This window comes from Ochotona princeps, chromosome 15, assembly GCF_030435755.1.
Source record: "Ochotona princeps isolate mOchPri1 chromosome 15, mOchPri1.hap1, whole genome shotgun sequence".
NCBI classification, from domain to species: domain Eukaryota; kingdom Metazoa; phylum Chordata; class Mammalia; order Lagomorpha; family Ochotonidae; genus Ochotona; species Ochotona princeps.
The window spans coordinates 3,050,036-3,077,014 of record NC_080846.1 but is presented as its reverse complement, the minus strand read 5'-3'; the positions used below and the strand labels follow the sequence as shown (position 1 = coordinate 3,077,014).

The window sequence follows — 26,979 nt, the reverse complement described above, 5'->3', positions numbered from 1 at the left end:
GGGAGGGTGGGCCTGGGGCCTGCAGGGCTCTGTCACTGCACTTCCCAGTGCTGTACCCATGCTCTAGAAATACGCTTAGCATCTCTGGTCTTTAGGAGCAAGTCGCACCCCTTGTTCTCCGCTCCTCCTGGCCCCTTCCCTCTGCATTGACTCGGATGGGGACTGGCCAGATGGCCACTGTACTCAGGAGCACCCACATGGGAGCCCCGGGGAAGCTGCAGGTTCTTGGCTTCAGCCTGGTCTAGGCCTGGCTGCTATAGCATTTCAGTGTTTGGATGAGGCTGAGCTGTAGGGTGGCTGCTGCCCGCATCCCATCCCCCTTGTCATGGTGGAGCTTGTTACTAGTTTTCTTTCAGTTCCGAGACGCCCCCACTGTGGACTGGTAGGCAGTTGAGGAAGCCCGTTCCTGTGGGTCTGTAATTCTGTTTGCTCCCGCCCCTGTTGGCACATCTTTACTGGGTACGATGCTGAGTGCGGCTCGGCCTGAGGCCATTTATGCTCAGCATTTTTCAAAGATTAGTCTCAGGCTATTTGTGACACCTGCTCCCTGGGAAGCCACGTCTTCCCTTCCACAGGCAATGCTGTGCTTTTCTGTGCTTTTCTGTTTGCATCTTCTGTGGGTACCAGGGATACAGCGGGAACAAGCCCTGCAGGACCCGGCCCTCTGCTGCCACAGTCAGATGTCCACACGAGGAAGAAACACTGGAAGCCCAGGAACGTGTAATTGACACAGCTCAATGTCCTGAGGAGTGGGGGTCTTGGCTGCTGCCGGCAGGCATCTTAGCAACCCTGGTGCGTTGCCTTACCTCACATGTGGGCTTCGTCAGCTTCCACTCTGACAAGGAGGGCAGGAGCAGATCAAAGAGGGACTGCATTCTACAATGGTTCCATTTTAGCATCAGAATCACCTCCTCCTGCACCTGACAAGTTGAACTTCACCATAGGTGTGGGGGAAACCCAGCAGGGTCCAACACCATGGGACTGAGGGGTGGGGAGGCAGGCAAGAGGGTCCTGGATGGAACTGTCCAGTCACATTGGTCCCCAGGGTTTGCTGTGGGACTTCTGGAACCTTCACTTCCCTGTGAAGAGCCCATTTGTTTGCTCCAAGCTCCTGTGTCACCTCGCGGTGCTTCCCCTGGATGAGCCCACAAAACCCAGCAGCTCAACCCTGGTCCTCGGAGACGGCTGTGACAGGCCAGTGGTCCAAGGACAACCTTGGCTCCACCTTTCATGCTGAGTCCAAATTTGGGGTTCTGCCACTCAGCCAGGGCCTGCAGGGAGAGCCCTGGAGAGCAACTGCACACGGGATAAGGAAGTAGGAGGGAAAAGTCCTTTGACACCTAGGGCCCCCAGCAGGGATGGCGGAGCTAGAGCCCCTGCCCATCTCACAGGTCCCCAGGACGCCTGGCGGCATCCCAGTTCCGTGCTCCGTGAGACAGGGCTGTGCAGGCTGCTTGAGCCTGGGATAACTACACAGTCTCTGTCAGCAGGTGACAGAGACTGTGTCCCCCTCCTGTGAACAGCTGGACAGCATAAAGTGGCAGGCCTCTAGAAAGTGAAGCCCCGCTCACCCCCACCCTATCAGCACGGGCAGGGAGGTGTGGGCACCAGCATGGGTGTCACATAACAGAGGCTGGGAACCGCTCGTGGAAACCCGCTGTCCTCTTCATGGCCGGAGTAGAGACACACTCTTTGACATGGCCCAGTGCAATGGCTCAATTGACTAATCTTCCTCCATCAAGCATCCCATATAGGCAAAAGTTCATGCCCCTGCTGCTCCCCTTCCCATCCAGCTCCCTGCTTGTGGCCTGGGAAAGCAGTCAAGGATAAACTAAGCCTTGGGAACGTACACCCACATGGGAGACCTGGAGACAGCTCCTGGCTCCTGGCTTTGCATCAGCTCAGCTCTGGCCATTTCGGCCACTTGGGAAGTGAAGCAGGGGCTGGAAGATCTTTCTATCTCTCCTTCCCTGTAAATTTGCATTTCCAATAAAAATAAATAAATCTTAATAAGGAAAAAAGACTCTGGTGTTCTTAGGAGACATAGTCATGTTTATAGAGGGAGTCAGCTCTCCTAGAGAGGCCACTGAGGGTTCACTCGGGTGTCTGCAGAGGAGTGTTAGCTCCATCAGCCAGAAATCAGACAGCATACTGTACGCCCAGTCACTACCAGGAACTGTCACTTGTAAACCTGGGGCCATTTCGGGGTCTGTTTCAGGGAGCTGGGGGACAACTGGCTGGGCTTTCATTCCCCAGGGACGCACCCACCAACCTGGAAGCTCTCTGTCTCCTCCTGTGAAAACAGGCACTGCTCGGGCTCCGACAGGGAGCTGGCATGCAGAGCCCCCACCACACACAGCACACAGCAATGGCAGTGGAGAATGGCCCATCCCCACCCCTGCTCCCTGGAAAGGAACAGCTTGACTGTGCAACCACCTGGGCGACAAGCCGGTCACAGCCAGGAACCTGCAACAGCTTGTAATTAATGCTGTTCCGCATTTAATCTGTCTCAAGTTGGGTAATGAGCCTTTATTGACGACCTGATTGGCACAGGCAGGTGATGCTGAGGCACCTGCTCACCTGCTCCTTGCACAGCTCTCCGGGCTGGAGTGCCGTCTTAGGAAAGCAAGCTTGTGGGCAGCCAGCTGGAGCTGGCCAACACCCGTGTGCAGGGCACCACATCAGCATCAGAGCTCCAGGCTGCGGGGCCTGCAGGCTCACACTGAGGAGATGGACACGTGTCACTGCTCCTGTGCTAGGATGATGGTGAGAGACACCCTGTCTCCTGCACAGTCCCCCAGGGGACAGGGAGCTGGCCATTGCACACCCACCTCCTGCCTTGCCTGCCTTCCCTCCTAAGGGCCTAGGTGGAAGCTGCTACAGCCTGGCGGTGGGGGTGGTTCCAGTGGACAGGGGTTCACTCCCTGGGGCTTCCTATGGACTGGTTTAAGACTGGTGGGAAGCAAGCAGCAGGCAGAGAGCCTGGGTGCTCAGAAAGAGCAGGAAGGCTCTCCCAAGGGGCAAATGGCCTCTGGCCATCAGGGAAACTGGGCCAGGAGGGGCCCTGGAGGCAAAGTAACAGAGGGTGGGCCTGTGGGCATCTGGGATGCGGCCCGTGGGCAGCTCTGACCATCCAGGGCTGGACCCCAGACAAGAGTTAAGGCACCACTGGACACGGCTTCTGTGATCAACTTCCTGACACCCAGAGCCAGCCCAGCCCTGGCCAAGCTTCCCTAACAGTGTGAGGGAAGGAGCAAGGGCCTCGTGGTGTGCAGCATCCAGCCCCAGGTCCAGAGCCTCGGTCAACACAAAGCATGAGGCAATGGCATCAGGGGATGGCAAGCCAGGTAGAGGGCAGCATGTCTGTGGGGCAAGGGGGGCTACCCAGAGGTGGGAGTCCCAAGCAGCCACCTGTGTTGAGCAATTGCCCCCAAGGAAGTGCCATATGTAAAGGAACAGTTGGGGGTGGGGACACAGGGGATAGGATGCCGCCGCTCCCGGAGCAGACGCCAGGAGGGGAGACGCGCAGCCTGTGGCTCCCATGGCCTTGCCCCATCTACCGGGGTGGCCCTGCCGGCGGCATCTGATTTCATTCCCAGTTAGTGCCAACACCGAGGGCATACATGAAGACGGCTCCAGGGAGGACAAGCACAATTTCTGTTTGACAGTGTTTCATGGGCAAACGCAGAGCGTTCTCTGGGTTCTAGAAGTGCTTTCCACAGGCACAAACTCCCTCTGCAGGGCAAGGCAGCAGCAGACATTCAGGGATGAGGGGTGTCCAGGTGTCTCCTGTGGTGTGTACTGGGCCCGCAGGACAGGTGCCACAGGCCCCCACGGAGTGGCAGCTGCTTCTGCTGGTCAGGTTTCCCCTCACACACAGGCTCGATCTCCCTCGTGTCTCTGGCTCGTCTCAAGCGCCAGTGGCCACTGACCACACCGGAGTTACCAAGTGCTTCGACAGGTGGAATTCTGGGATGGCCAGCCTCAGCATCCTCCCTCATGGATCCCTAAATAGAGGCAGAGCCAGAAATAGACCTGGCACCTGACCCCGGGCAAACAAGGCATTCTGATGGCTCCTACTTCTTTTTGCTGCTGAGGGCATGTGCTCAGCCTCCTGCTCTCACATTGGGCAGTCTTCCTGCCACCTCTGAAGCCACCTGCCTCAAAACCCATGCTGACTGTACCATACCTTTGCCATTTGTCATGCAGCAAGGTCATGGGAGGCTCACCAAGCCGCAGAACAGAAACTAACAAGAGAAATCCAGAGGCTCCTGGCCAGCACACTCGTGTGATGGGAGACCAAGTCTGGCACGGGAGGTGGCTGGCCTGCGACACCAGAAAAGCTGTGGGTGCCAGGCCTCTGCTCCCCACTGGGTGTCTGGACAAGGATGCAAGTGGCAGGAGGCCCAGGAACCTCACTCATGGCCCGGGTCCCAGGGCTCGGTGAACACCAAGAACAAGAGGGAGAGGCAGGGGGCACCTAGCAACCACTGGGTACTGACCACACAACTCCTAAGCCAGGAAGAGCCCACAGAGGGAGCCTTCGCAGAACAGGAGGGGCAGGCACTCCGGGGGAGCGTGCACTCCGGGCAGCATGCACTGTGGGGGAGTACACACTGCAGAGGAGCATGCACTGGAGGGGAGCACAGGGACCAGCTGCGCAAAGGGCACTTCTGTTGGAGTGGCAGAGGCTCAGCACCAAGGCCAGCCTGGCCAGAGAGCTGTCTACACCTCCCAACTCACTGTCTACATCTCCCAAGCTCACCCAGCGGCCAGGGCTGCCGTGGGGGCCATGTCTCGGCCAGGTAAGGCCAGACAGCCTGGCCCAGGAGCCAGCCCAGGGTTAAACACAGACTGCACACAAGCAATGGGCTACAGAGGGCAGGGCCTGTAGCACACTGGACACATATGGCCCATGGGGGCCCTGATCTGTGTGCTGTGGCCCTAGGTAGAGAGTCGGCTGGTACCTGCAGCAAGGTGACCAGAGCTGGAATGGGAGGGAGCCTTGGGGAGGCTCCCGGGGGTGCTGTCAGTGCCAGGGTGTGCTGTTACAGTGACCTTCAGCCATTGCAAGGTGGATGCAACATAGGCCTGGGGGCTTCTCTACCCCATCCACACCTTGCTGACTGCCTGTCCCTTCAGCCCTGCAGCCCTGCGTACCAACTACAGATACAACTTCAGGAATCAGGGCGGGGACGGTGCTCCAGGTCCCCTACCCCATGTTGAAGACCAGGGACATCACAAGGTGTCCCGTGTGCAGCCCCCAGGCCAGGGAGTGACAAAAAGCACTCTCCGGGGTCAATTCCCCTTCCCGTGCCTTCCAGCTCTCCTGGCTTGGGGTCCTCTGGGAGGGGCTCCCCCAGCCCTGGCTCCCCGCTGTGGAGCCAGGACCCCTGCAGCCCCAGCAGCCCTTCCTCACATCCTGCTCTGGCCTGGATAGCACCACAGGCCTGGCCTGAACCCAGCTCTTGCTGATGCCTCCTCCCCATGGGGCCGGGGCTCCCTCAGCCTGGCCGCCCTGAGTCCACGCACTTGACCAAGTGTGGACAAGCAGCTGCCAGGGTGCGGCGGGGGCAGCATGAACACATGGACCAGCCATGGCGTTCTAGGGGTGGGAGGGCAGCATGAACACACAGACTAACCATAGCGTTCTGGGGAAGGGCAGCATGAACACACAGACTAACCATGGCGTTCTGGAGGACGGGGGCAGCTTCAGAGCACTGGATGCTTGGGGACCACGGGGCTTTCTCCTCCCGAGAGCCAGGGTGACACACAATTCTCCAGAGACCAGTTTTCAGGGAAAATCAGGAGCTGGACTCTGCTCCCAGCAAGGATGCCAGGGCGCCGGCCTCTCCCAGCCCCGTCTCCCAGTGCCCCTGCCCTCCCTTGGGACGTGCGCATGAGCAAGCAGGCAGCAGAGCCCACACGTCCCTGCTCCTCTCTACAGTCCCCAGAGCAGCCAGTCAACAGGGGCCTCCTCCATGGTCCGCACACACTTAGGAGACAGTGCAGGGAATGCGTGTTTATTGAAGAGCAAGCACAGCAGAGCAGGCAGTGGCCAGCAGTGTCCATACAGCACTCAAACCAGAAAACAGGAATGGGGTTCACAGAGAGCAGCCTCCCTCCTAGACACAGACACACAGACACACACACATACACACACACGGTGCCACACATGGCCCACATCCTGCCCCGCCTGCCCCAGCTATGCCTCTCAGGACAGACACGCACAGATATGTTGCACCTGAACCCACATGGAGACAGTGGCCACCCACAGCCCCTTCCCCAGTGATGGCAAGGCCCGGGGCCCACCAGCTGCACACCCACCGGCCAGGACTGGGCCAGCAGCACCTCTTCTCCCTCAAGACCACGCAGGCACAGAGCCGAGGGGATGGGAGCAGGTGCCAGCCTGTCTGGGCCAAGCAAAATGCTGAACCTGCAAGGTGGTTCACTCAGGGCCCAGAGCATCGGGGACACCAACCAAATGACACAGACCCAGGACTTTCAGGAATTAAATGTGAAGCCGAAGCGTGTGACTGCTGCAGGGCATGGAAATGAGCATGCAGAATGGAACCGGGGCCACGCTGAGAAAACACCCCGGGTCTCTGCTCCCCTCATGCATCCAAACGCCCCAGTCCGCCCTGGCCCGCTGGCCGTGGCCTGCCTGGTGGCTGCTCTCTCACACCAGCCCAAGGTGTCCTTTGGGTACAGGGGATCTGCCAGCTGAAAGGACCCCATTTCCGGCAACAGAGGACTGACCTCCGGCAGGGAAGCCAGCCCCCTGCACATGCAATCCCCACCACCGCCACCATGCGTGCTCTGAGGGCCCTGCCAAGGCGGAAAGGCCAAGCCTCACTGCAGCAATGAGGCCACGGAAGTGGAGAGCGGGCTCTGAGCTCACTCCACGGTCCGGCGGGACTCGCTCTTGCTCTCCCTCAGAACTGGACGTTTATTTGGTTTGCTGACATTGTGCATTTCCAGTGAAAAGCTTTGTGAAATACAACGCATCACTCGGGGCTGTAAGAGGAGGCTGCCCTGGGCGTGTCTGTCAAGACGCCGTGCTCGCAACATATCCACAGTGCCATGTCACACCGTGCGCTGCCAGGCCTGCGCAGACCTGAGACTCAGGCCGGGGGCCGCTGCGCATCCTGCCCCGCTCTTCCACACGCCGCTTCCAGGGTCCGTCCAGCCAGGGAGAGATGGATACACACGGGGCTGGGGGCTGTGAGCATGCAGGCGGGCCGTTCTGCGCTTACAGATAGAAGTCAAAGCTGAGGTCGCACTTGCCCATCTTCTGTTTGTACACAAGGTCGAACTTCTCGTTCATGGAGACGGTGAAGATGTCTTTCCACAGCCCAACTCGCCCTGGAACACAAACAGAGGCCCCGGGGAGCCTTGGCAATGGGGTCAGGGGCTTCTGGTCCAGCCACGTGCACTACAGACCTACCGGTCCCCTCCTGTTTCTGCAGCTGCAGCAGGTAGTCATGGCCAGGGTGAACAGCCCCAAGGCTGGAGCCACATGCCACTGCCTGTTCAGTGGACCCCCCAGAACCAGCCCCGAGCCCACAGGGGTAGAGGGAGTCACCTCGAGCTTCTGGCCGACTCCCCAGGCCCCATCATATGGCCAGTGGCCATGGGCTGCGGGCTCCCCGGGGGCAGTCTTGGCCTGCAGGCATCACCGCCAGGGCAGGCAGGAGCCAGCCCACACGTCCCCGGGGCCTGACTGGCAAGGACCCAGTGGCCACATGGGATGCTGTTGGCCAGAGACACAGGTGCAGCCTGCACACTGCAGCCAGAAGTCCTTAGCCTCCTGCTGTCACTGGCCTGATCAGAAAGCCACGCACACTGCGGGCTGCAGGTCCCATGTGCACACAAAACTGTGTCACTTTATGAAGACTGGTGAGCCAGGGCCGGGGAGGGAAAAGCCAAGAAATGTCAGCGTGCGTCGCTGAGCCAGTCTTCCCCGACCACAGGAGCTGCGGCCGGCCAGGCCCACGGCAGCAGCACACATGAAGACATCAGGGCGGGATCCCAGTGGGCTGAGTCGCACGCCTGCACTTCCGTGCACGGTCAGAGCAGCCCAGGGCTCCAGGCAGGGTTCCAAGCGTCCCCAGACTCCCTGCATCAGCCCTGTTGTGACAAGAGATGTCCTTGGCCTGGCAGGACCCCGGACACAAGACTGTTGTGCCTCATGCAGGCACTGAGCTAAGAGGCCCGACACAGCCAGGACCACCATACTTCTAGCGATGTCCAGTGACCCACCCGGGCGAGGGAGAAACACAGAAAGCTGCTCTCTCCTGATGCCGCAGGGGCGAAGTCAGAAGCTTCCAGACAGACCACACTAACCACACATTTGTCCAGTTATTTTCCTCAGCTGCAGCGGCTGAGGGCCCAACGACGGAGTCACCCACCTGGTTCGGGGTTTGCAAGCAAGACAATTTATGCTGTGACCTGAACCCAGTGTGAGCGGTGTGGCCGGCTCCTGGAGCCCTGCGCTCACCGCCTCGGGGAAGTCTTCTGGGCAAAGAGGCAATGGGCTACGAAGAAACAAAACCAAAGAACTGAAATAAAGCAAAACCAAGGCGACAATGACAAAGCAAGCCTGTGCGTGGGAGCCACACGGGGTCTCCTGGAGTTCACATCACGGATGGCAGAACACAGGAAAAACCAAACTGAAAAAACAAGCAAAGAAATTTCAAATCATAAACACTGGTGAAGATGTGGCTGGGAAATAAATGGCGAGAAGCTGGGGTTCAGGGAACTTTCATCGGCGTGGGCCGGGCCGGGCCTTGCTGAGGGAAATACTGTGCCCTGGCCCGTGGGGCCCCCAGGAGGAGCAGCAGGCTGAGCCCCAGGCCTCTTGGGCCCCGGCTGCTCTCCTCTCATTCAGGCATTCCAGCCCACTCCTACCTGGCTGGGACAGTCTCCCTGGACAACAGAGATACACGCCTGCTGGGGCAAGGGTGCACCAGCCTAAGCCTTGCCCCAGCGGTTTCAAGGTCAAGCCTTCCCAGCATCAAAGTAGCGCCTGATGTGGGGGACCCCAAGGGAATAGGGGAGCAGCCCAGCAGAGCAGGACTCCTGCCTGGAACATGTCCCCACCTCCAGCTGCCTCCTGCCCACCCCCACTTCCACTGCCCCCTGTGCTGTCCTCTTCTGGGCCACCGGGTCCAGGTGGCATGGGGGCAGGAGGAGCTGGCGCCCTCCTCCCATAGAGCTGTCTTCCAGTAGCTGCCCGGAGTGTGCCAGGGCAGTGAGAGGCTGGAGGGGACCTACTCCCAGTATACTAGGAAACTCTGACAGCACAGAACCTATTCTAGACTCCAGGCCATCTGGCAAGGCCTGCCAGGCACCCAGCAGTCTCCCCTATGGGCAAGGACTGCGCTGCTGCCCAGACACTGGCCACCGAGTGTCAGCAGGCTGCAGGTTGCCACCTCGCCCTGGCAAAGCACAGAGCACAGGTCAGCCAAGCCCTGCCGGGAGGGGTGGGGAGCAAAGGCCAGGGGGCCCCAGGGCAACGAAAAGGAGGGGGTGGAGACAAGGACCATCAGGGGCAGGTGAGTTGGGAAGGGGGTCGGGGCACATGTACCCCGGCCCACAGGCAGGTGAGCCAGGAGGAGGAATGGGAACACATACCCCGGCCCACAGGCAGTGCCTCGGCATTGCAGCACTGGTCTACCAGCTGGTGGCAGTGCTCCGTGAGGGACTCCAGCTGGGCCTTGTCACAGGCCACCCCCAGGAACCTGGCCAGTTGCTCCACCATCGTCACCAGGTCCTGGAGGACAAAGGGAGAGCAGCTGTCAGGGCCAAGACCTTCCTTGGGCTGACGACCCAGCTGGGCACACCACCCCAGCACTCAGGACAAAGCCGGGAATAAAACAGAGGTTAAGAACCACCCTAGGGGCTAGACTGCCGCGCCCACCACCAGCATGAGAGGCGGGGCTGGGGGCTGACCTGGTGGGGGTTCTTAGGGGTCTGCCTGACTAGGCCACAGCACCCACCTGTGAGTACAAGGGCCAGGGCTGGGGGCAAGCTGGTCAGGCTACTACATCAGCCAGCACACACAAGCAAGGTGTGAGGACCTGCAAGGTGGCCTTTTAAGGGGCTCCCCAACTAGACCACTGTGCCCGATTCCCAACCCAATTCCTGTTGCCACAGGTCCAACCCCAGAGCCACCTCAGCTGCTGACCCAGCAAGAATGGAAAGCTAAGGGCTGGCACGTTGACTCAACTGGCTAATCCTCCTCCTCCTCCAAGTGCCAGTATTCCATATGAGCACCAGTTCATGTCCTGGCTGCCCCACTTCCCTTCCATTTCCTTGTTGTGGCCTGGGGAAGCAATAGAGGATTGGCCAAAACCTTAGGACCCTACATCCACATGGGAGACCAGGAAGAGCTCCTGGCTCCCAGCTTCGGATGGGCGCAGCACCGGCCATTGTGGTCACTTGGGGAGTAAATCATCAGACGGAAGATCTTCCTCCCTGTCTCTCCTCCTCTCCATATATCTGACTTTGCAATAAAAATAAATAAACCTTTAAAAAAAATTGAGAACCCAGAAGATCCCCAAAGACAAGCCAGCTCATCTCAGCCAACAGCAGACTGTAAGGACCTCAAAACGAGCTGGAAAGCAGGACAGGCTGAACAACACTCCAGGCCAGGCTCTGTAACAGGCACCCAGGCAGGCCGGGCTGAACAACACTCCAGGCCAGGCTCTGTAACAGGCACCCAGGCAGGCCGGGCTGAACAACACTCCAGGCCAGGCTCTGTAACAGGCACCCAGGCAGGCCAGGCTGAACAACACTCCAGGCCAGGCTCTGTAACAGGCACCCAGGCAGGCCAGGCTGAACAACACTCCAGGCCAGGCTCTGTAACAGGCACCCAGGCAGGCCAGGCTGAACAACACTCCAGGCCAGGCTCTGTAACAGGCACCTAGGCAGGTAGACACACAGAGGTAGACATGGACAGCCAACAGGCCTTAGAAAGAACTTCTCACCTCTGGCATAACAAAGCTGACGACCTCTCACAACAATCAAAACCACTCAAGGGACACCCCTGGAACATTCTCGCCCTCACCAGGGTCTCTGAGGAGACGTAACTGGTGCAGCGTGACAGCAACGAGCTGTGCACTCCCCTTTCTCCCTCCTCTCCCCGCCCCCGCACACGCAGGAGGGGAAAACTCACCTCATCTGCCCCCACCCCAACCTTCTCCATCCTAACCGGAAGCCCACAAGGGTCTGCACCCCCTCACTTTGTGATAGATACTAAAAAAAAAAAAAAAAAAAAAAGAACCACCCCAGGGCACTCATCTCCAAGTGGCACCCAGAGCAGCTGCCATGGGGAATTCTGAGGCAGAAGACACGAGGTCCTGACCTTGGGACAGATGTACGCGCCGGAAATACAAGTGTCCTGAGACATGCACACAAAGCAAGAGGGACTGGACAGCCTAGCCTCCAGGCACCTCAGCAGCTGGACCCCAGGGCCATCTGGGAGGCCCTCAGCCCCCTCCTCTAGCCGGACACACACCTGCACCCTGGACCTAGGTCACCCCGAAGGTGCAGCAACACCTCATGGCAGAGAGCCTGCGGGGGCTGCACGTACCTCCCGCCACACCTGCCAGCCCATTCTCCTCTTTCTCATCACCAGGAAGTCCCCAAACACAGAAAAACCCTGAAGGGCTCTGTAACCTTCTTCTATTGAAGGCTTACAAAGAAAATTCACATCCTAACAGGCTCCAGAGCTTGCGGGTATGACGACCTCGGATGGGGGCATGGGGCAGCCAGAGAAGAACGTGCCGATGTGGCAGAGCCGGGTACAGACCCTGTAACAGAGGCTGCAGGCCACAGCAGCGAGGATGCCACTGTGCCTGGTGCTGTGGAGGGACACGGGAGCAGCCACTGTGCAGAGAGGCAGCTCGGGGCTGGAGCCACAACCCAGGCCACAGCCCAGGGCTGGGCCCATGGGGGCGGGGAGGATGAGGAGGGGCAGCAAGGGCCTTTATGTAACGGAGGTGACACAGGTATGGACAACTGCAGCCTTCCTGAGTCCCAGAGGACAGGGTGGTGCCACCAGCTCCAGCAGGGCTGCATGAGCAGAGTGGCCTCCAGGCCAAGTGGGCATGAGTGTCCCAGAGGCCCCACAACTGGCCTGACACTCCTGCAGTTGTGGGCATGAGTGAAAAGGTGGGACAGGGGACAGCAGCTTCAGTGACATAAGGACCCCTGAGGGGGGGAAACGGGGAGCAAACTCAGTGGAGGAGGAGGGAAAGGGGCTGGCCCTGGCTGTCCAGGATGGCAGAACGATGCTGCCACCCACATGTCCAAAAGCAGGAGGGAGGACAGCAGCCAGTGGACACGGCGGCCGACTGCGTGCAGAATTTGCGTCTGTCACAGTGACGCCAGCACCTGCATACCACAAGGGGTCGCTCTTGCCGCACTGCTGTGACGGTGCAACGTACCCGGTGCATGTCTTCGTATTTGAGGAACAGCACGTTCCCGTCCATCCGGTGTTCCCAGAACTCCTGCACGTGCTCGAACCAGGAGCCGTAGCCCACTGTGGAGACAGCAAGGCGGCCTCAGCGGGGAAGCGCACACAGAGGCCCCCGGCTCCTGCCCAGGGACACAAGGGGAGGGCCAGGCCACCAGAGACCCCCTCAGTCCTCAGCCCTGAGAGCAGGGAGTCACAGCAGGCAGGTTTCCCGGGGCCCTGGCTCACCTCCCAGAGGCGTGGCCAGGACAGAGGAGCTGGAGGCAGAGCGCCGGGGTCTACAGGAGATGCTAACAGACCCTGTGCACGGGCCGGCAGGCCAGAGGTCACAGGCAGGGCTGTGGCTGAACCACAGCTCTTCTCACAAAAGCCCTGCCAGTGGAAGGGCCAGGAGACTGCTGCCCACCCTTGGCCACCCTACCTGCAGCCCCCAGCGGGCTTGGCCTGCTTTCTGTAGAAGCTACCAACTCGCCACCACAGCGCCTCTGTCCCCACCAGGTTCTCAGCAGCAGAGCACATTCTCCACAAGGCTAGTGTCTCCATGACCTGTCTACACAGCGTCCTGAACAGCTGACCCGTCTACACAGTGTCCCACAAGGCTGACCCATCTACACACGTCCTGAACAGCTCACCCGTCTACACAGTGTCCTGAACAGCTCACCCGTCTACAGTGTCCTGAACAGCTGACCCGTCTACACAGTGTCACACAGAGCTGACCCATCTACACAGTGTCACGCAGGGCTAACCCATCTACACAGCGTCCCCTGGAGCTGACCCGTCTACACAGCGTCCCCTGGAGCTGACCCGTCTACACAGCGTCCCCTGGAGCTCTTTCACCATGACCTGTCTATACCATGTTCCCTGTGCTGTGAGCATCACCTGTCAGGGTGACCCAGGACGCCCTACTTATGGGGTCCTTTGCCAGGGCGTCCTCCACCAGCCACTCACTGGGGAGCCAGGAGCCACGCTCGCCATGGTGCCCTGAGCGTGGCTGGGCCCTGCTCCTGAGGTGGCACTTGCCCCATTCCCCCACCTTCCACGGCAGGAGTGCGGGTAGGCCCCGCAGGATCAGGCCCAGAACCGCAGGAATGGAGGGCCGGGGCTTGGACAGGAAACCCCACAGCCTCTGCCCAGGCCAGCCAACACACGGGCCCATAGGCCTCTGGGCACAGGCCGCCCACTCCAGGGCAACCTCCCCTCGCAGAAAGCAGCTTCCCAGCCCACATGCTGTGCCGTAGCCATCAGCCTGCGGGAGAGTGGCAGCTCAAGCCCCTGGGTCTCCTGTGTCCACTCCTGTGTCCACTCCTGTTTTGCTCTGACGAAAGGGGTAGAGTATGTAGCTGGGGGACCTGGCAGGAGCCCCAGAGCACAGTGGGAGAGCAGGATCCCAGGACGGACAAGGGACCGGCAGGCCTGGGCCCTCCCCAGGGGCCCTGGGGGGAACCAGGGTGGCCTATAGCATGCCCAGGCAAGGGTACTCACGTTTGTCGTTCATGAATCGCCGGCAGAACTCCTGGAAGGTGCCACGGTAGCTCATGGTCCGCAGCGAGCGATGGAACTGGTAGTAGGACACCACCAGGTCCTTGGGGTTACGCGCCATGTAGATGACCTGCGGGCAGCAGGACGCTCAGGGGCCCCAGCCCAGCATGGCCCACCCCCGCCCACCGTCCGCACGGCCACCCCCACAGCAGAGCAGACCCTGTCCTCATGACCACGCCACTGTCCTGCAGTATCTCCATCCTCCAGTGCTACCTTCCGACCAGCAGAAGAGAGGACACTGGTGGCTTCACACACTTGATGCGGCAGGGACAAATGGGCTGGCACAGCCATCGGGACGGGGGCCCTGTGTTCCACAGCCTGTGCTCCACGCCACCCTGCAACTGGCCCCACACACGGGCAGTACCTGGACACACGGCCCTCGGCAGCCTCTAGGACCCGGGCCAGCAGTAACAGGCAAAGGCCTGGGCCAGACAGGTGGGCAGGCAGCAGTTACCTTGGAGTCCCCGTTGTGGAGGTCGGAGGGCAGGAAGCGGTAGGGCAGGTGGCTCTTGATGAGGCGGGGGGATGTCAACTCCTGTAGGGTTGGGGAGGGGCTCAGGAAGCAGCCAGAACCCATGTCACTCCCTGAACACCACAGACACACCCACCCTGGGACACAGAACCAGGCCCTGTCCCAAGCCTGCCCCAGTCACAGGGGTCTGCTCAGTGGAGACTCCCCAAGTCTGGAATGGCCAAGGATGGTCCCAGCGGGGCCCTGCAGGGGCAGGGGCAGGAGATGGGGGCTTTCTCTCTACAGCAGCCCCAGGAATGGCCAGGTCCCTGATGGGAAGAAACTGGGCCCTCCCCCCAGAGGGGACCCTGGCTTGGCCAGCTCCACAAGGGAGGCAGCAGAGAAAGAACTCCACTGGAAGACAGAATAAACAGGAGGAGACTGCTCACTCCTACACCCCACATCTGTTGCTGGCACCCGAGCCCCCACACAGAGGACAGCCCAGGGCCAGCTCCCTCTGGGGTCCTGCAGCCCAGGCACTTAACTGCCCCCACCCACTCCCTGTTCAGCCTCTGGGGTCACAGTCCCTGGCTCTTCCACAGGCTGCCTGTGGTCACAGGGGCAGTCCAGGCCCCGCCCCATCCCACCCGGTCCCACCCCCACCTTGCAAGCAGCCATCCCTGGTGACCTAGGACCCTGAAGAGGCCCCACCTTGATGATGTCCAGGCCTGGCTGCGGATACTCCAAGACTGGAAGCTGCTCGTCGATGTTCATAAGGCCGATCTCGTCGGGGTCAGCCCCCTGACTCACCAGGTAGACCACCTCCTGCAGCAGGCTTGTACCTGGGGGAGAGCAGCCATGGCAGTGCAGGCTCAGAGCAGGTCACAGGGCTGGGGGCCCAGAGGAAAGGGCGGGACAGGGCTGAGGTGGACAGGAAAGCCCCAGCTGAGGGGCGAGGTCCAAGCCCAAATATGAGCGGGGGCACTCAGTTCCGTGTTGCCCGCAGGCCACAGGGTGGCTATCTCTCAATCAAGTAGCACACAGGCTGAGTGGGAGAGCTGGCTCGCGGCTGCTTCTTGCCTACTAAAGCTAAACTGACGTGGGCCCGAGATGAAAGCCAACACCCCAAGCTGACACAGAGACCCAGAGCTCACTCAGACAAGTTCTAGAATTGCCTCGGCCAACACCTGCCTACAGCAGCACCCAACGGTGAAAGCAGGGAGCAGACAAAGTCACGTCCCAGGTATCCCCGGCACGGCCAGCTCTCAACAACCATCACGTGCAGTTCCAAAGAGGGCTGCACCGGGCAAGGGTGGCAGAGTGGACAGTGGCAGACAAGAAAGGTACTAGCTCGGGGAAGACATGAGATCCTAGGCCAAGGGGTACAAACTCAGTCTGTGGTGATTACACATTGAAACGGAATTAAGACAAGATGAACCACCTGTGCCCGTGTGGCCTGGTTAGCATGGCCTGCTTCCCCCTCCGACTGAGTGAGGCCCAGCACCCCAAATCTGCACTAATAGTAGAGAGGCCCCCACCCCAAAAGCAAGGCCCTACAGTGCCCATCCCCCTCCTGCCCAGCCAGCAGCGTGGCGTGAATCCCTCCTGGGATCCAGGACTGCCCCACTAGGAAGAGCCAAGATTTCATACTCAGGCTGGCTGGACACAGCCTCATGCTGCTCCTGAGTTTCCCCGGTCCAAACCAAGGACCCCCTGTCCACACCTGCCTGGGCTGCAGGCCTCCTCCCACGCGGTCACCCTAAGTGCACAGGTCCCACAGGTCCCACGGGGCCCCTAGAGCCAGCATGGCCCACGGGGGAGCCCCTGTGGAGACTGAGGCTGTTTGCTCTTGGCTGGGCTCGGCCTGGGAGCTGCTCGTCTCTATCCACACTGCCAGCTCCTCACACACAGAGGCCGCCCAGGACCTGCTTTGGGGACATGAACCCGGGCGAGTGACCCTGAAGCCCAGACCGCTCAGCTGAGCAGAAGGCCACTCCCCAGGGTACAGGCTGGGCCCCTTCTCCATCTCATGCCCACCCCGTCCTACCCTGGACCACACTGCCCTATCACACCTAAACAATCTCCTGTGAGGGCATCACGCAGCCAAGGCCAGGCCTAACGAAGCCGTGAGACCACACAGCTGCGGCCAGGGGCCTTCCAGGGACCGTGGGCACCTCTCAGGGTAGAAAGCCCTCTGGCTATGCTGCATGTGTCCACATCTCCCTTCCCTCCACTGCCTGGCACTGGGACATGCCAGGGACCTCCCTGTCTTGGCTGGGGGCATTTGCTGCTCCCTGCCCCCACTCTGCCTTCCTTCCTGTATCTACATCAACAGCACCCAATCAGCAAGGGCTCCCATGGCCAGGTCCACACTGGCACTGCCAGCCCATGCCCAGGAGCTGCCTGCCTGATCTCGCTCTTTGTCTCACAGGACAGCCACCCCTATTGGCCACACCCGATCCAGGTTTCCTCAAGGAACCAACAAGGCCTGGATGCCCTGCAGATATGCTAAGCAACAAAAGGGGCTGTGATGACAGGAAGACTTCCTGGAGGAGGCGACAACATGCACACAGCATCTCAGTGCATGAGCCCACACAGAAGGGAGGTGCCACCCGGCCTACACACAGGACCCTACGGCCAAAACGTGCCAGGACACACAGCCAAGCTGCAGCTGCCCACACATCCCCAGGCAAAGCAGCCACTCAGCAAGTGGGGCAGCTTCCCTGCGGTCCACGCCCACAGAAACAGGACCCCAGGGCTCCCCAAGCTGGGCCTCTCCTGGGAACATTCCTGAGCCTCTCACTGCTGTGACCCCCACCTGCACGTACCCAGGCCTGGGACACTACCCACCCACAGGGGCCACTCTGCCAGCACAAGCCCCACCCGGGTCAGCTGCAGCTGCTGAGGCACGGGACACGCCGCAGGGGGTCACATGCTGGCTGGCACTGGGAGGACATGAATCCCACAGCAGACACGTTCTCATCCAGGCTCATGGCTGAGGGTGGGGAGCACACTGTACATCTGCACCCCGCTTTCTCACGCCCTGTCGGGGGTCTAAGCCCGTGCTGTGCAGTGGTCCACACGAGGAGTGACGTGTGCTGAGGGCAAGCCCCCGTGGAACAGTGTCCCTCCATCCCCGTCCTGGGATGACCGCCTGTACCTGCCTGCTGACGCTCCCGCAGAACTGTGACAACCCTGCCCAGCAGCCAAGGTCACAGCTTGGGGCTACGACACATACCTGTGCTCCTGGGAGCCCTGCACCTTGGAGACCTCCCAGCACTGTGTGTGCGTGTGCGTCTCTAGGGTCCCAGCCACCGTGTGTGTGCACGCACGCATGTGTGTAGAGGCTCCAGCACCGCGTGTATGTGTATGTGTAGGGCCAAAGAACCATGTGTGTGTATGTGTGCAGGGTGCCAACACCATGTTTGTATGGAGGGTCCCAGCACAGTGTGTGTGTGTGTGTGTGTGTGTGTGTGTGTGTGTAGGATTCCAGCATCATGGCTGGGAGGGAAGGGAAGACTCTTGGGGTGAGCCCACCTTGTGCCCCAGAACTGGGAAAGAGTCTGCTCGCTTTGCAGCCATGCTCAGCCCTGGGCCGCAGGCCTGCAGGTGTGGCTGAGCACCCACTGCCCGGCTTGCTCACCTCAGTGAGCTCTGCGACACGGTCCCCCAAAATGCCATGGTCCCTCTCCTCGTGGTCCAACAGTCTGCAGGGAAGGCTCCACATCTGGGCGCACGCCCTCTGCTCTACTTTCCTCACCACACAGGTGAAAATCCCAACAGCCACGGGCCTGGTTCCCCAGAGGCTTCCAGGTCTCCCAGGAGTCCTTCCCACCGTCTTCTGCACCTGCCTCAGCTGCAGGAGGGGGTCAGCACTTCCTGGGGACAGAGTTGTGGGGGAGCACTGCAGGTTTCTGCCACTCCTCCCCGCACTGTCTCCAGCTCTTTCTCTGTAGTTTCTCTTCCTGGTGGGGGGTGGACAGGCATGAACAGCCCCCAGGGCCTGACAGGTGACCCACCCCAACCAGCACTATAGGGCAAGTCTGGGCAGATTCTCCAGAGGGGGTGCCTCCAGCCCCCACCCTGGGCCAGAGCCTAGGAGGGAAGCAGGGAACCCTACCTCCCCCACTGCAGCCTTCCCTCCAGGCACTGGGACAGCCCAGCTCTCAGTGCCACAGCCAGGTGCTCCCCTGGCTCCCAGGTCTCAAACAGCATCCCCTGGGCAGAGGTGGTTCAAGGCCAGCCATTGGCAAACAGGCAGAGAAGGCAGGACTGGACCCAGTTCCCAGGCCTGGCCCCAACCCAAAGGGGTCCCACACAGGGGCCTAGAGTCACCCCAGTGCCAGCCAACGAAACACTTCAGGGGCCCAGGCATCAGCCCTCCGGCTCTCACCTGCTTCCCACAACCAGCCCACAGCCCCTGCAGCCATCTCACCCCCCCACCAGGAAGGAGGCTCCGCTGAGGCCTCCAGCTCCCAGGCAAGAGGGCTGTACACACACACACACACACACACACACAGCTCATAAGGCCAGTGGGCAGCAAGACCACGGCCACGGGGAGTTTTAAACTTTCAACTTATTTTTATTTATGTGAAAGAAGAGGAACAGAGAGTTATCCACTGGTTCCCGCCCCGATGCCTGCAGTGGCCAGGGCAGGGTTAGGCCGAAGACAGGATCCTGGCACTCTGCCCAAGTGTCCCACGCGGGCAGCAGGGACGGAGGTACTGAGGCCCACAACCACCTGCCAAGGTGCACAGGTGCAGGAAGCTGGATAGGAGGCCAAGGGAGGACTTGAGCAAGGCCCTCTGGTGTGGGATGTGGGCCTCCCATGCGTGGGCTTCATGGCTGCACTGCATGCCCTCCTGCACCAGGCACTGAGCAAGGGTGAGATGTGGCGGGAGCCATGAGGCCTCCCCCAGCTCCTGACAATCTGTGCGTCCCTAGCCTCACCCTGCCAGTCCCTGCGGCACCTGGGCACAGTCACTGCTCTCCTAGTCTCCTAGTCCCCATTTCTGATTAGAATCTCCCTGGGGTCACAGCGTGCTGGGGATACACCCGGGGCCTGGCACACAAAGCCTGCAGACAAGCTGCTAGAGCCCCTGTAGAGCTGCCCCAGCACCACGACATGGGCAGAGGCCAGGGAGTCCCTGCCCCAGAGACCCCGCCACATGCCACTGAGCCACAGGCCAACAGGCCCGTGGCTGTCACTGGGACCCCGGGCGCAGGAGGGACCAGCTGCAGAGAGCTACTGCCATGGCAACATGGAAGCCAGCATCTTCACAGCTGAAAACCTGGGAAAGACGGTGGGAGCCTTCCAGAGAAGCCAGGCCCAGGCTCACCTGAGGCCTGACCACACAAGCAGACGAGAAAGGCTCAGAAAACTGCCTTCTTCCCCACCACGGTAACTCTCTGCAGGACAGGAACAGGGGATTGGGCTGCTGCCTATAGCAAACAGACACGCTGGCCACCTACCTCCTGGCCCAAACATCAGAGCTCCAAATCTCCCCAGGGAGGGATAGGATGTGTGGGAGCAAAGAGCCTGAGGACGTTGAGCAAAAACCCAGGGGACTCAGTCCCTCCGCTGCGCACGGTGTGTACCATGGGCAACTGGACGCTGCGGTAACCATCCAGCCCAGCCATGTGAGCCAGCAGGTAGAGAGGACAGACTTCTCTCCAGCCACGGTCTCCACCACAGAACACACACTCCCCGGACATGAACAGGTGTTACCCACAGAAAAGGCAGCAAAGGCAACCCAAGTGTCGAGAGACCAAGTGCGCAGTGCCATCAGACCTAACACTGACTGCAGGTCTGGGGGTGCCCGGGGACAGGTCCTGACCCAGCCTCCTGCCCACATACACCCGGGTGTGGCAGACGATGATTAGGGTGCCCACTCCCCACGTCTGAGTGCCCGCAGACAGGTCCTGACCCAGCCTCCTGCCCACACACACCCAGGCAGGCAACAGATGACGGCGGGGGCTGGGCCTGCCTTGGCTGTGATGGCAGGCACGTGGGGAGTGAACCACAGACGAAAGATGCCATTCCCCACCAGCCCACTGCACCCCAGCCCTTGCTCTGACTTCCAAACAAATAAAAATACGTAGAGACGGAGCTTCAAAGGCTGATCAATATGCTAAAGGCTGCCATGGAAAAGGCAGACAACAAGCAGAACTCAAAGAGGTATTTCAGCAGAGACATGGAAAACACACGTTGACCCTAACACACACATAGCTGAACCAGTTCGTCTTAGTGTATCACTGTGAGGTGACGTTGTCTTTGTGTGTGTGTCACTGTGAGGTGACACTGTGAAGTGATGCTGACTGGAGAGGTGCCACTTTGTGAGTGAGGTGATGCTGTGTTGGGTGTGTGCTGATATATATGGAACTGACCATACATGGAACTCAACACTCTGGTCAGCCAGCTCTGAGCACTGAAGACACATGGAGGGAGACCCACGAACCCATGGCCAGTGTAGCTGGGCAGTGGACAGCCTCACCAGGAATGAGGGGAGGGGGTGGCTCCCTGGAGCAACCTCAACTGAAAAGGGGGTTCAGACGTCTGGGGCAGAGGGAGAACCCCAAAAAGAGTGTCCACATCAGACCTGTGCTCCAGACAGACCCCATTAGCTGCAAGGTTTACAGCAGACCCCAGCTCACAGTGAGGGGTGGTGCCCAGGCACATGGGGACAGGGATCGAGGACTGGAGGGCTGGAGGGCGCAGTGCCCAGCAGGGGTCTCCCACAACAGAAGGTAAAACTGCACATGGCCTGGGAGAGTGGGCGGCGAGGGGGCGCTGGGGCTCACCTGAGCCCAGAGCTGTTCTCAGCTCCCCGGCACCCAGGGTACCCTCTCCAGTCACAAGCCCTAGTGACACACACACACCAAATTCAGTGTCACTTCACATGGTGACACACCCCCAACACTCACAGCGACACCTATCCAAGTCGGCGTCACCTCACAGTGACACAGACACTGTCACCTCATAGTAACACCCCAAGTCACTGTCACCTCATACAATGACACACATATCAAGCCAGCACCACTCACAGTGACACACACAGACAGTATCACTTCACACGGTGACACACACCCACCACAGCATCACCTAAGTGATACCTATCCAGTCAGCATCACCTCACAGTGACACACACACTAAGCATCACTTCACATGGTGACACATGCTAAGACAGCGTCACCTCACAGTGACACACACGCTAAGACAGCGTCACCTCACAGTGACACACAAGTCAGTGTCTCCTCACAGACACAATGACACACAGACACTGAAGTCAGGACGCCCGCCAGCCTGGGACCTGCACTGCGACACTTCCTGCCTGGGCTGCCTGCCCCAGCACTGTCTGTGAGAGCCCACGGTCCACGTGTCCACTCCTCTCACCTGTCACGCGCTCAGCACAGGCCATGTGGCACTCAGTGTCAGGCTGAGGTGAGGACCACCTGCCCTCAGACTGAATGGAATTCAGGGGAGATAAAACCAGCAAGGCAGGAGCCCTGGTGGAGGGCCCCACAGCCAGTACCAGGACACGGTCCTGGGCTCACCGGGGAACAGCAAGCCATTAGCAGCCACCTGCCAGCAAAGCTGACGGCAGGGCCACCATCAGCCATCGACACAACTGTATTTCCTACAGCTGTCCTGGGCTTGAGCAGCCAGACAATGATGGACAGAGTGGGTGGGTCTCTGGCCCGGGGCCTCTGCACGCCACATCACAGCGGCAGGTTCGGTGCCGGCTCCTCCACATCCCATCCAGCTCCCTGCTAACACACCACCTGGCGGGTAGCAGTGACAGCCCAAGCACTTGGCTCCTTGCCACTCACCCGGGAGACCAGACACAGCTTTGGGCTCCTGGCTTCAGCTCAGCCCAACCCCAGAACCTGAGGGCAGTGGGGGAGCGAATCAGTGGCTGCAAGATCAATTCTCTCTCTCATATAAAAATGAAATCAGGGCCCAGCATGATGGCAGGGTGCCTAAAATCTTCGCCTTGCAACCACTGGGATCCCATTTGGGCACCAGCTCATATCCCAGCTGCTCCACTTTCCATCCAGCTGACGGCCTGTGGCCTGGGAAAGCAGCAGAGAACGCCCAAAACGTTGGGATCCTGCACCCGAGTGGGAGAGGGAAGAAGCTCCTGGCTTCAAATCAGCCCAGCTCCGAGTGTTGCAGCTACTTGGGGAGTGAACCAGTGGATGGAAGATATTTCTTTCCTTCTCTCTGTAAATGTGCCTTTCCAATTAAAATAAATAATCTTTTAAAAAAGAAAACAAACACTTTAAAAACTGTTTTTAAGAATTCACAACTATGAACAAGGCCAAACAGGAGGGCCATGGGCCAGTGGTACCTGAACTCCCTGTATCTGCACCCTGGTCTGCCTCATGCTGTTCCACAGGCCTTCCAGCAGGGCCCCGCCTTGAGCTGAGGGTCCCAGCAGCCTCAGGCCCTGGGCACTCCAGAGACCTGGGACATGCCGAGTGCCCTGAGATACTTCAATACCTTGTATCTCATCACTTCTTTTCAGATTTTTGTTATAGAACGGAGAAAAAGAGAGGTCTTTCATCCACTGGTTCACTCCCCAAACGGCTGCAATGGCCAAAACTGGGCTTACCAGAAGCCAAGAGCTTCTTCCAGGTCTCCCACATGGGTGCAAGGGCCCAAGCACTTGGGTGATCCTCTGCTGCTTTCCCAGGCACATCAGCAGGGAACAGGATCAGAAGCCGTGCAGCCAGGATTAGAACCAGCAACCAAGTGGTATGTCGACACCATCGGCAAAGGTTTAAATGGCTACACTACAGTGCTGACCCCACAGCCAGGTTCTTTATCTCTGAGCACTAAAGCCTCCCAGACACCCTTGATGGGGGAGGGATGAAGAAGAGCAAGAGGCAGAAGAAAAGGGCACGACCCGTGTAGGGCCCTCCTGGAGATGCCCTGCAGGGCACTCGGCAGACAGAAGCTGCTGACCGCACTCGTAGGGCCACCCGGCTCCTCCTCGGCCAGAGCCAGCAGTACACAGGAAGCACTAGGGTGCCCGTGGACCAGGAGACCAGTCAGCCCTGACCTCTGTTGCCCCGCAGTCAGGTGACCCCAGCCAACCCCTGCCTCCCTGCGCCCTGCGGACCAACGCCAGGAGAGCATGCGGCATGCAGCTCTGGACGAGCAGTCGTGGGATCCCACGGTGGGGCTCTCACTGGGCATCAGGCAGAAGCACGTGTCTGTTCCCAAGACCACCGGCTCACCACAACCCAAGTCCCAGTGCACCTGCAGCCTTGGGGGCCACTCCCAGGTGCTTCTCGGCTGAGAGAAATCTTTAGGGCAGATGCTTTAGCCCTGCCTCATTTCACAACCTGGGCTGTACAAATGGGCTGTGAGGCTACCGCCACAGGGGCCCCTCTCCAACAGAAATGTCTTCCTGGGCCCTGCACCCACCCACCACCCCAGGGGAAGGTTCAGGACAGGAGTGGTGAGAACCAGGAAAGAAAATAAAAGTGGGGGAAGGGGCAGCATGATGGTATAACCCGCTAAACCTTCAACTGTAGTGTCAGCATCTCATATGGGCAGTGGTTCAAGTCCCAGCTGCTTCACTTCCAATACAGCTCCCTGCTAATGCGCTAGGGAAAGCAGCAGAGCTCGGGCCCTTGCACCTACATGGGAGACCCAGATGAAGCTGCTGGTTCTTGGTTTCAGACTGGCCCAACTCCAGTGGTTGCAGCCGTTGGGCGAGTGAGCCAGTGGATGGAAGGCGTGTGTGGGGTGCGTGTGTGTGTGCATGCACCCTATCTTTCTCTGTAACTCTGCCTTTCGAACAGTGCTTTTTTTTTAAGGAAGAGAAAGCAGGAGCCTGCAAAATGCCCATGCACCTGCCGCTCCTTCACTGCAGGGAAGCATTCCAGCCTCCAGGGGCCACACAGGCTTGGGCACCAGGAAAGGGGCCAGCCTCCAGCCTGGTCCTCACCCGGCGTTGGCAGCAGGTGCTGGGATGGTACACTTGTGAGCCACAGAGCACACGCCCCGCGGGCAGACAGCTGTCCGGCTGCCAGCACATCAGCTCTTGGCTTGTGCACAGTTCCAATAAGGCTGTTCTCAGGCCACCTGGCTCCTGGGCATAAAACCCAAACAGCAGGGCCCAGCGGCGTGGCCTAGCGGCCAAAGTCCTCGCCTTGAGAGCCCCGGGATCCCAGATGGGCGCCGGTTCTAATCCCGGCAGCTCCACTTCCCATCCAGCTCCCTGCTTGTGGCCTGGGAAAGCAGTTGAGGACGGCCCAATGCATTGGGACACTGCACCCGCATGGGAGACCTGGAAGAGGTTCCAGGTTCCCGGCTTCGGATCGGCGCACATCGGCCCGTTGCGGCTCACTTGGGGAGTGAATCATCGGACGGAAGATCTTCCTCTCTGTCTCCTCCTCTCTGTATATCTGGCTGTAATAAAATGAATAAATCTTAAAAAAAAAAACCCAAAGAGCAAACAGCAGCAGACTACAAGCAACACCCCAAGGCCCATCGCGCCAGCTGCTCTGTGGCTTGCTGGGAACATGGACCTCACAAGGAGTCTGAGGCCATGGCTGGAAGCGCCACCGGCCTGTGCGCTCTCCTCATTTAGCATGCACGCTGCAGGGCCAGTGGTGGACATACAGGGCTCAGCACCGCCCTGGGCTGCCCACATGCCATCCCAGGAGGCCCAGGACTGTGTCCCCCTCCACTTCCAACACAGCTTCCTGTCAGTGTGCCTGGGAGGCGGTGGATGAGCACCTAGGCTCTTGCCACCCCAAGGGAGACCTGGATGGGGCTCCTGGCTCCTGCAGGCACCCCAGCACCCCAAGGTCTCCACTCCCTACTGCTGCTCCTGGGGCTGGCCGCCTCCCAGTGCCCCCCCCAGAGCGTAATTCCCCCTGTACCCCTCCAGTCCCGGTGCAATGTAGACCAGGAGCCCTTGACACTAGGCACCCCAAGGACCAGAAATTAACAGTTCTCCTGGGAGCGCACCTGTGCCCTGCTGACCCTTAATTCTTAATCATCCCACTGGCACAATTGGGAGCAAAAGCATTCTAACTTCCTCCTTCCAACCCCTTCGGCAACCCCAAAGCTGGCTGATGACCCACATCCAACCCGCTGTTTAATCTGACCACCTCCCAGCCCCTTATTCTTGGGCCTCTGGTTTGGGTGAGGGGCCCAGGCAGCCTGCAGACCACAGCCTGCCACAGCTTTCCCCAGGGACCTGCGGTCCCTGTCAGTTCAGCTGTCTCCACCCCCACTTCCGCTTGCCAAGCCCACTAGCCTCCCACCCACAGCCCCTTCCCCAGCCTCCCTCGGAGAGGAAGGGAGTCTGGCCAGGCTAACAGCTCCTCCCCAAAGCTGGCCCCAGCGACCCCAAAGCCAGCCACCTCCTGAACCCCTCCCCAGGCCAGGGTCGGCAGAGGCTGGCATGAGGGGATGCTGGGAATCCCCGCAGGACACAGCAGCAACCAGGGCCTTCTTGGGGCTATTCTCACAACAGGGGATTCCACCCCTGCTCCCCACACCTTGGAAGGGACACCACACAGCCCCAGCACGGGCTCAACCCGCTGTGTGACCTTGGGCCAAGCCACCTCCGTCTCTGAGCCCCGCGTGCCCGGCGGGGACAGTCACCTCCACCGTGTCCGGCCACCGTGGGTATGACGTCAGCTAAAGGCCGGGCCCGGCGGGGTGACCGCGGTGCTGGCGGCCCGGGATGGGCGATGCGGGGCGCGCGCCAGGGCTGCTGCCGTCGCCCCCACCCGCACCCGCGCCCCGGCTGACCCCTGCTCAGGGCCGGCCCAGAGAGGTCACACAGCCGCGGGCGAGGGCCGAGGGGCGAGGCCCGGCGCGGCGCTCACCGGACTTGGGGTAGGTGACGATCCACACGTCGCTGGGCCGCACCGGGAAGTTGGCGATCTCCTCCATCTTCCCGCGGCAGAAGGGCGGCAGCCGCACGCCATGGAACTCGAAGTACTTGCTCTCAAACTCCCCCGGGGTGCTGGGGGTCTCGGCCTCGCTCTCCGCCATGCCGACGCCCGCTCGCCGCCCGCTCGCCGCCCGCGCCCCGCACGCACCCCGCCCGCGCCCCGCACGCGCCCGCGCCCTGCCGCTCCAGCCGGCGTGCGGCGCCCAGCTCCGCAGGCGTGACGTCACGGCGCCGCCCGACGCCGGCTCCCGCGGGCGTGACGTCACGGCTCCGCCCGCCGCTCCCGGCCAGGGACCAGACCAGGGGACCAGGGACCGGCGGCCTCCGGTGCAGCGGGCGGATCCCCGCAGCTCCCCGCGTCGCTGGCTCTTTCGGTTCAGCAGATGCGGGTCCTCCCCCGGGAGGAGATGGGGCGCTGAGCCATGACGTCTGGAAGCCGACTCGCAGATCCCGGGGTAGGACCCCCAAGTGCAGGAAGGGAGGGCGGTGCAGCCCGGGTCGCATTGCCGGGGGCTCTGCATCCACCTCCCTCCTGCCTCTAGGTGCCTGGGGGAAGGGGCGGAGCACCCCTGCGGGCATCTGCG

The 26,979-nt window shown here is 60.5% G+C and overlaps 1 protein-coding gene across 2 annotated transcripts; it reads right to left on the bottom strand.

The window, feature by feature from the left end:
* Window positions 1-6,823: 6,823 nt before the first annotated feature.
* SULT4A1 (sulfotransferase family 4A member 1) lies at window positions 6,824-26,521 on the bottom strand. Of its 2 annotated transcripts, XR_009246735.1 has the most exons (8): window positions 26,328-26,508; window positions 15,183-15,313; window positions 14,475-14,555; window positions 13,964-14,090; window positions 12,453-12,547; window positions 9,637-9,775; window positions 8,412-8,537; window positions 6,824-7,365 (listed from the first exon to the last, which is right to left on the bottom strand). XR_009246735.1 is itself a non-coding variant. In XM_004589438.2 (7 exons), the coding sequence occupies exons 1-7, from the start codon at window positions 26,494-26,496 to the stop codon at window positions 7,253-7,255; spliced, it is 855 nt and encodes a 284-aa protein (XP_004589495.1). In that variant the 5' UTR covers window positions 26,497-26,521; the 3' UTR covers window positions 6,824-7,252. The 2 variants fall into 2 exon arrangements, 1 of the variants encoding a protein (XP_004589495.1); XM_004589438.2 differs by lacking the exon at window positions 8,412-8,537 and having other exon boundaries at window positions 26,328-26,521.
* Between the last annotated feature and the right edge of the window lie 458 nt (window positions 26,522-26,979).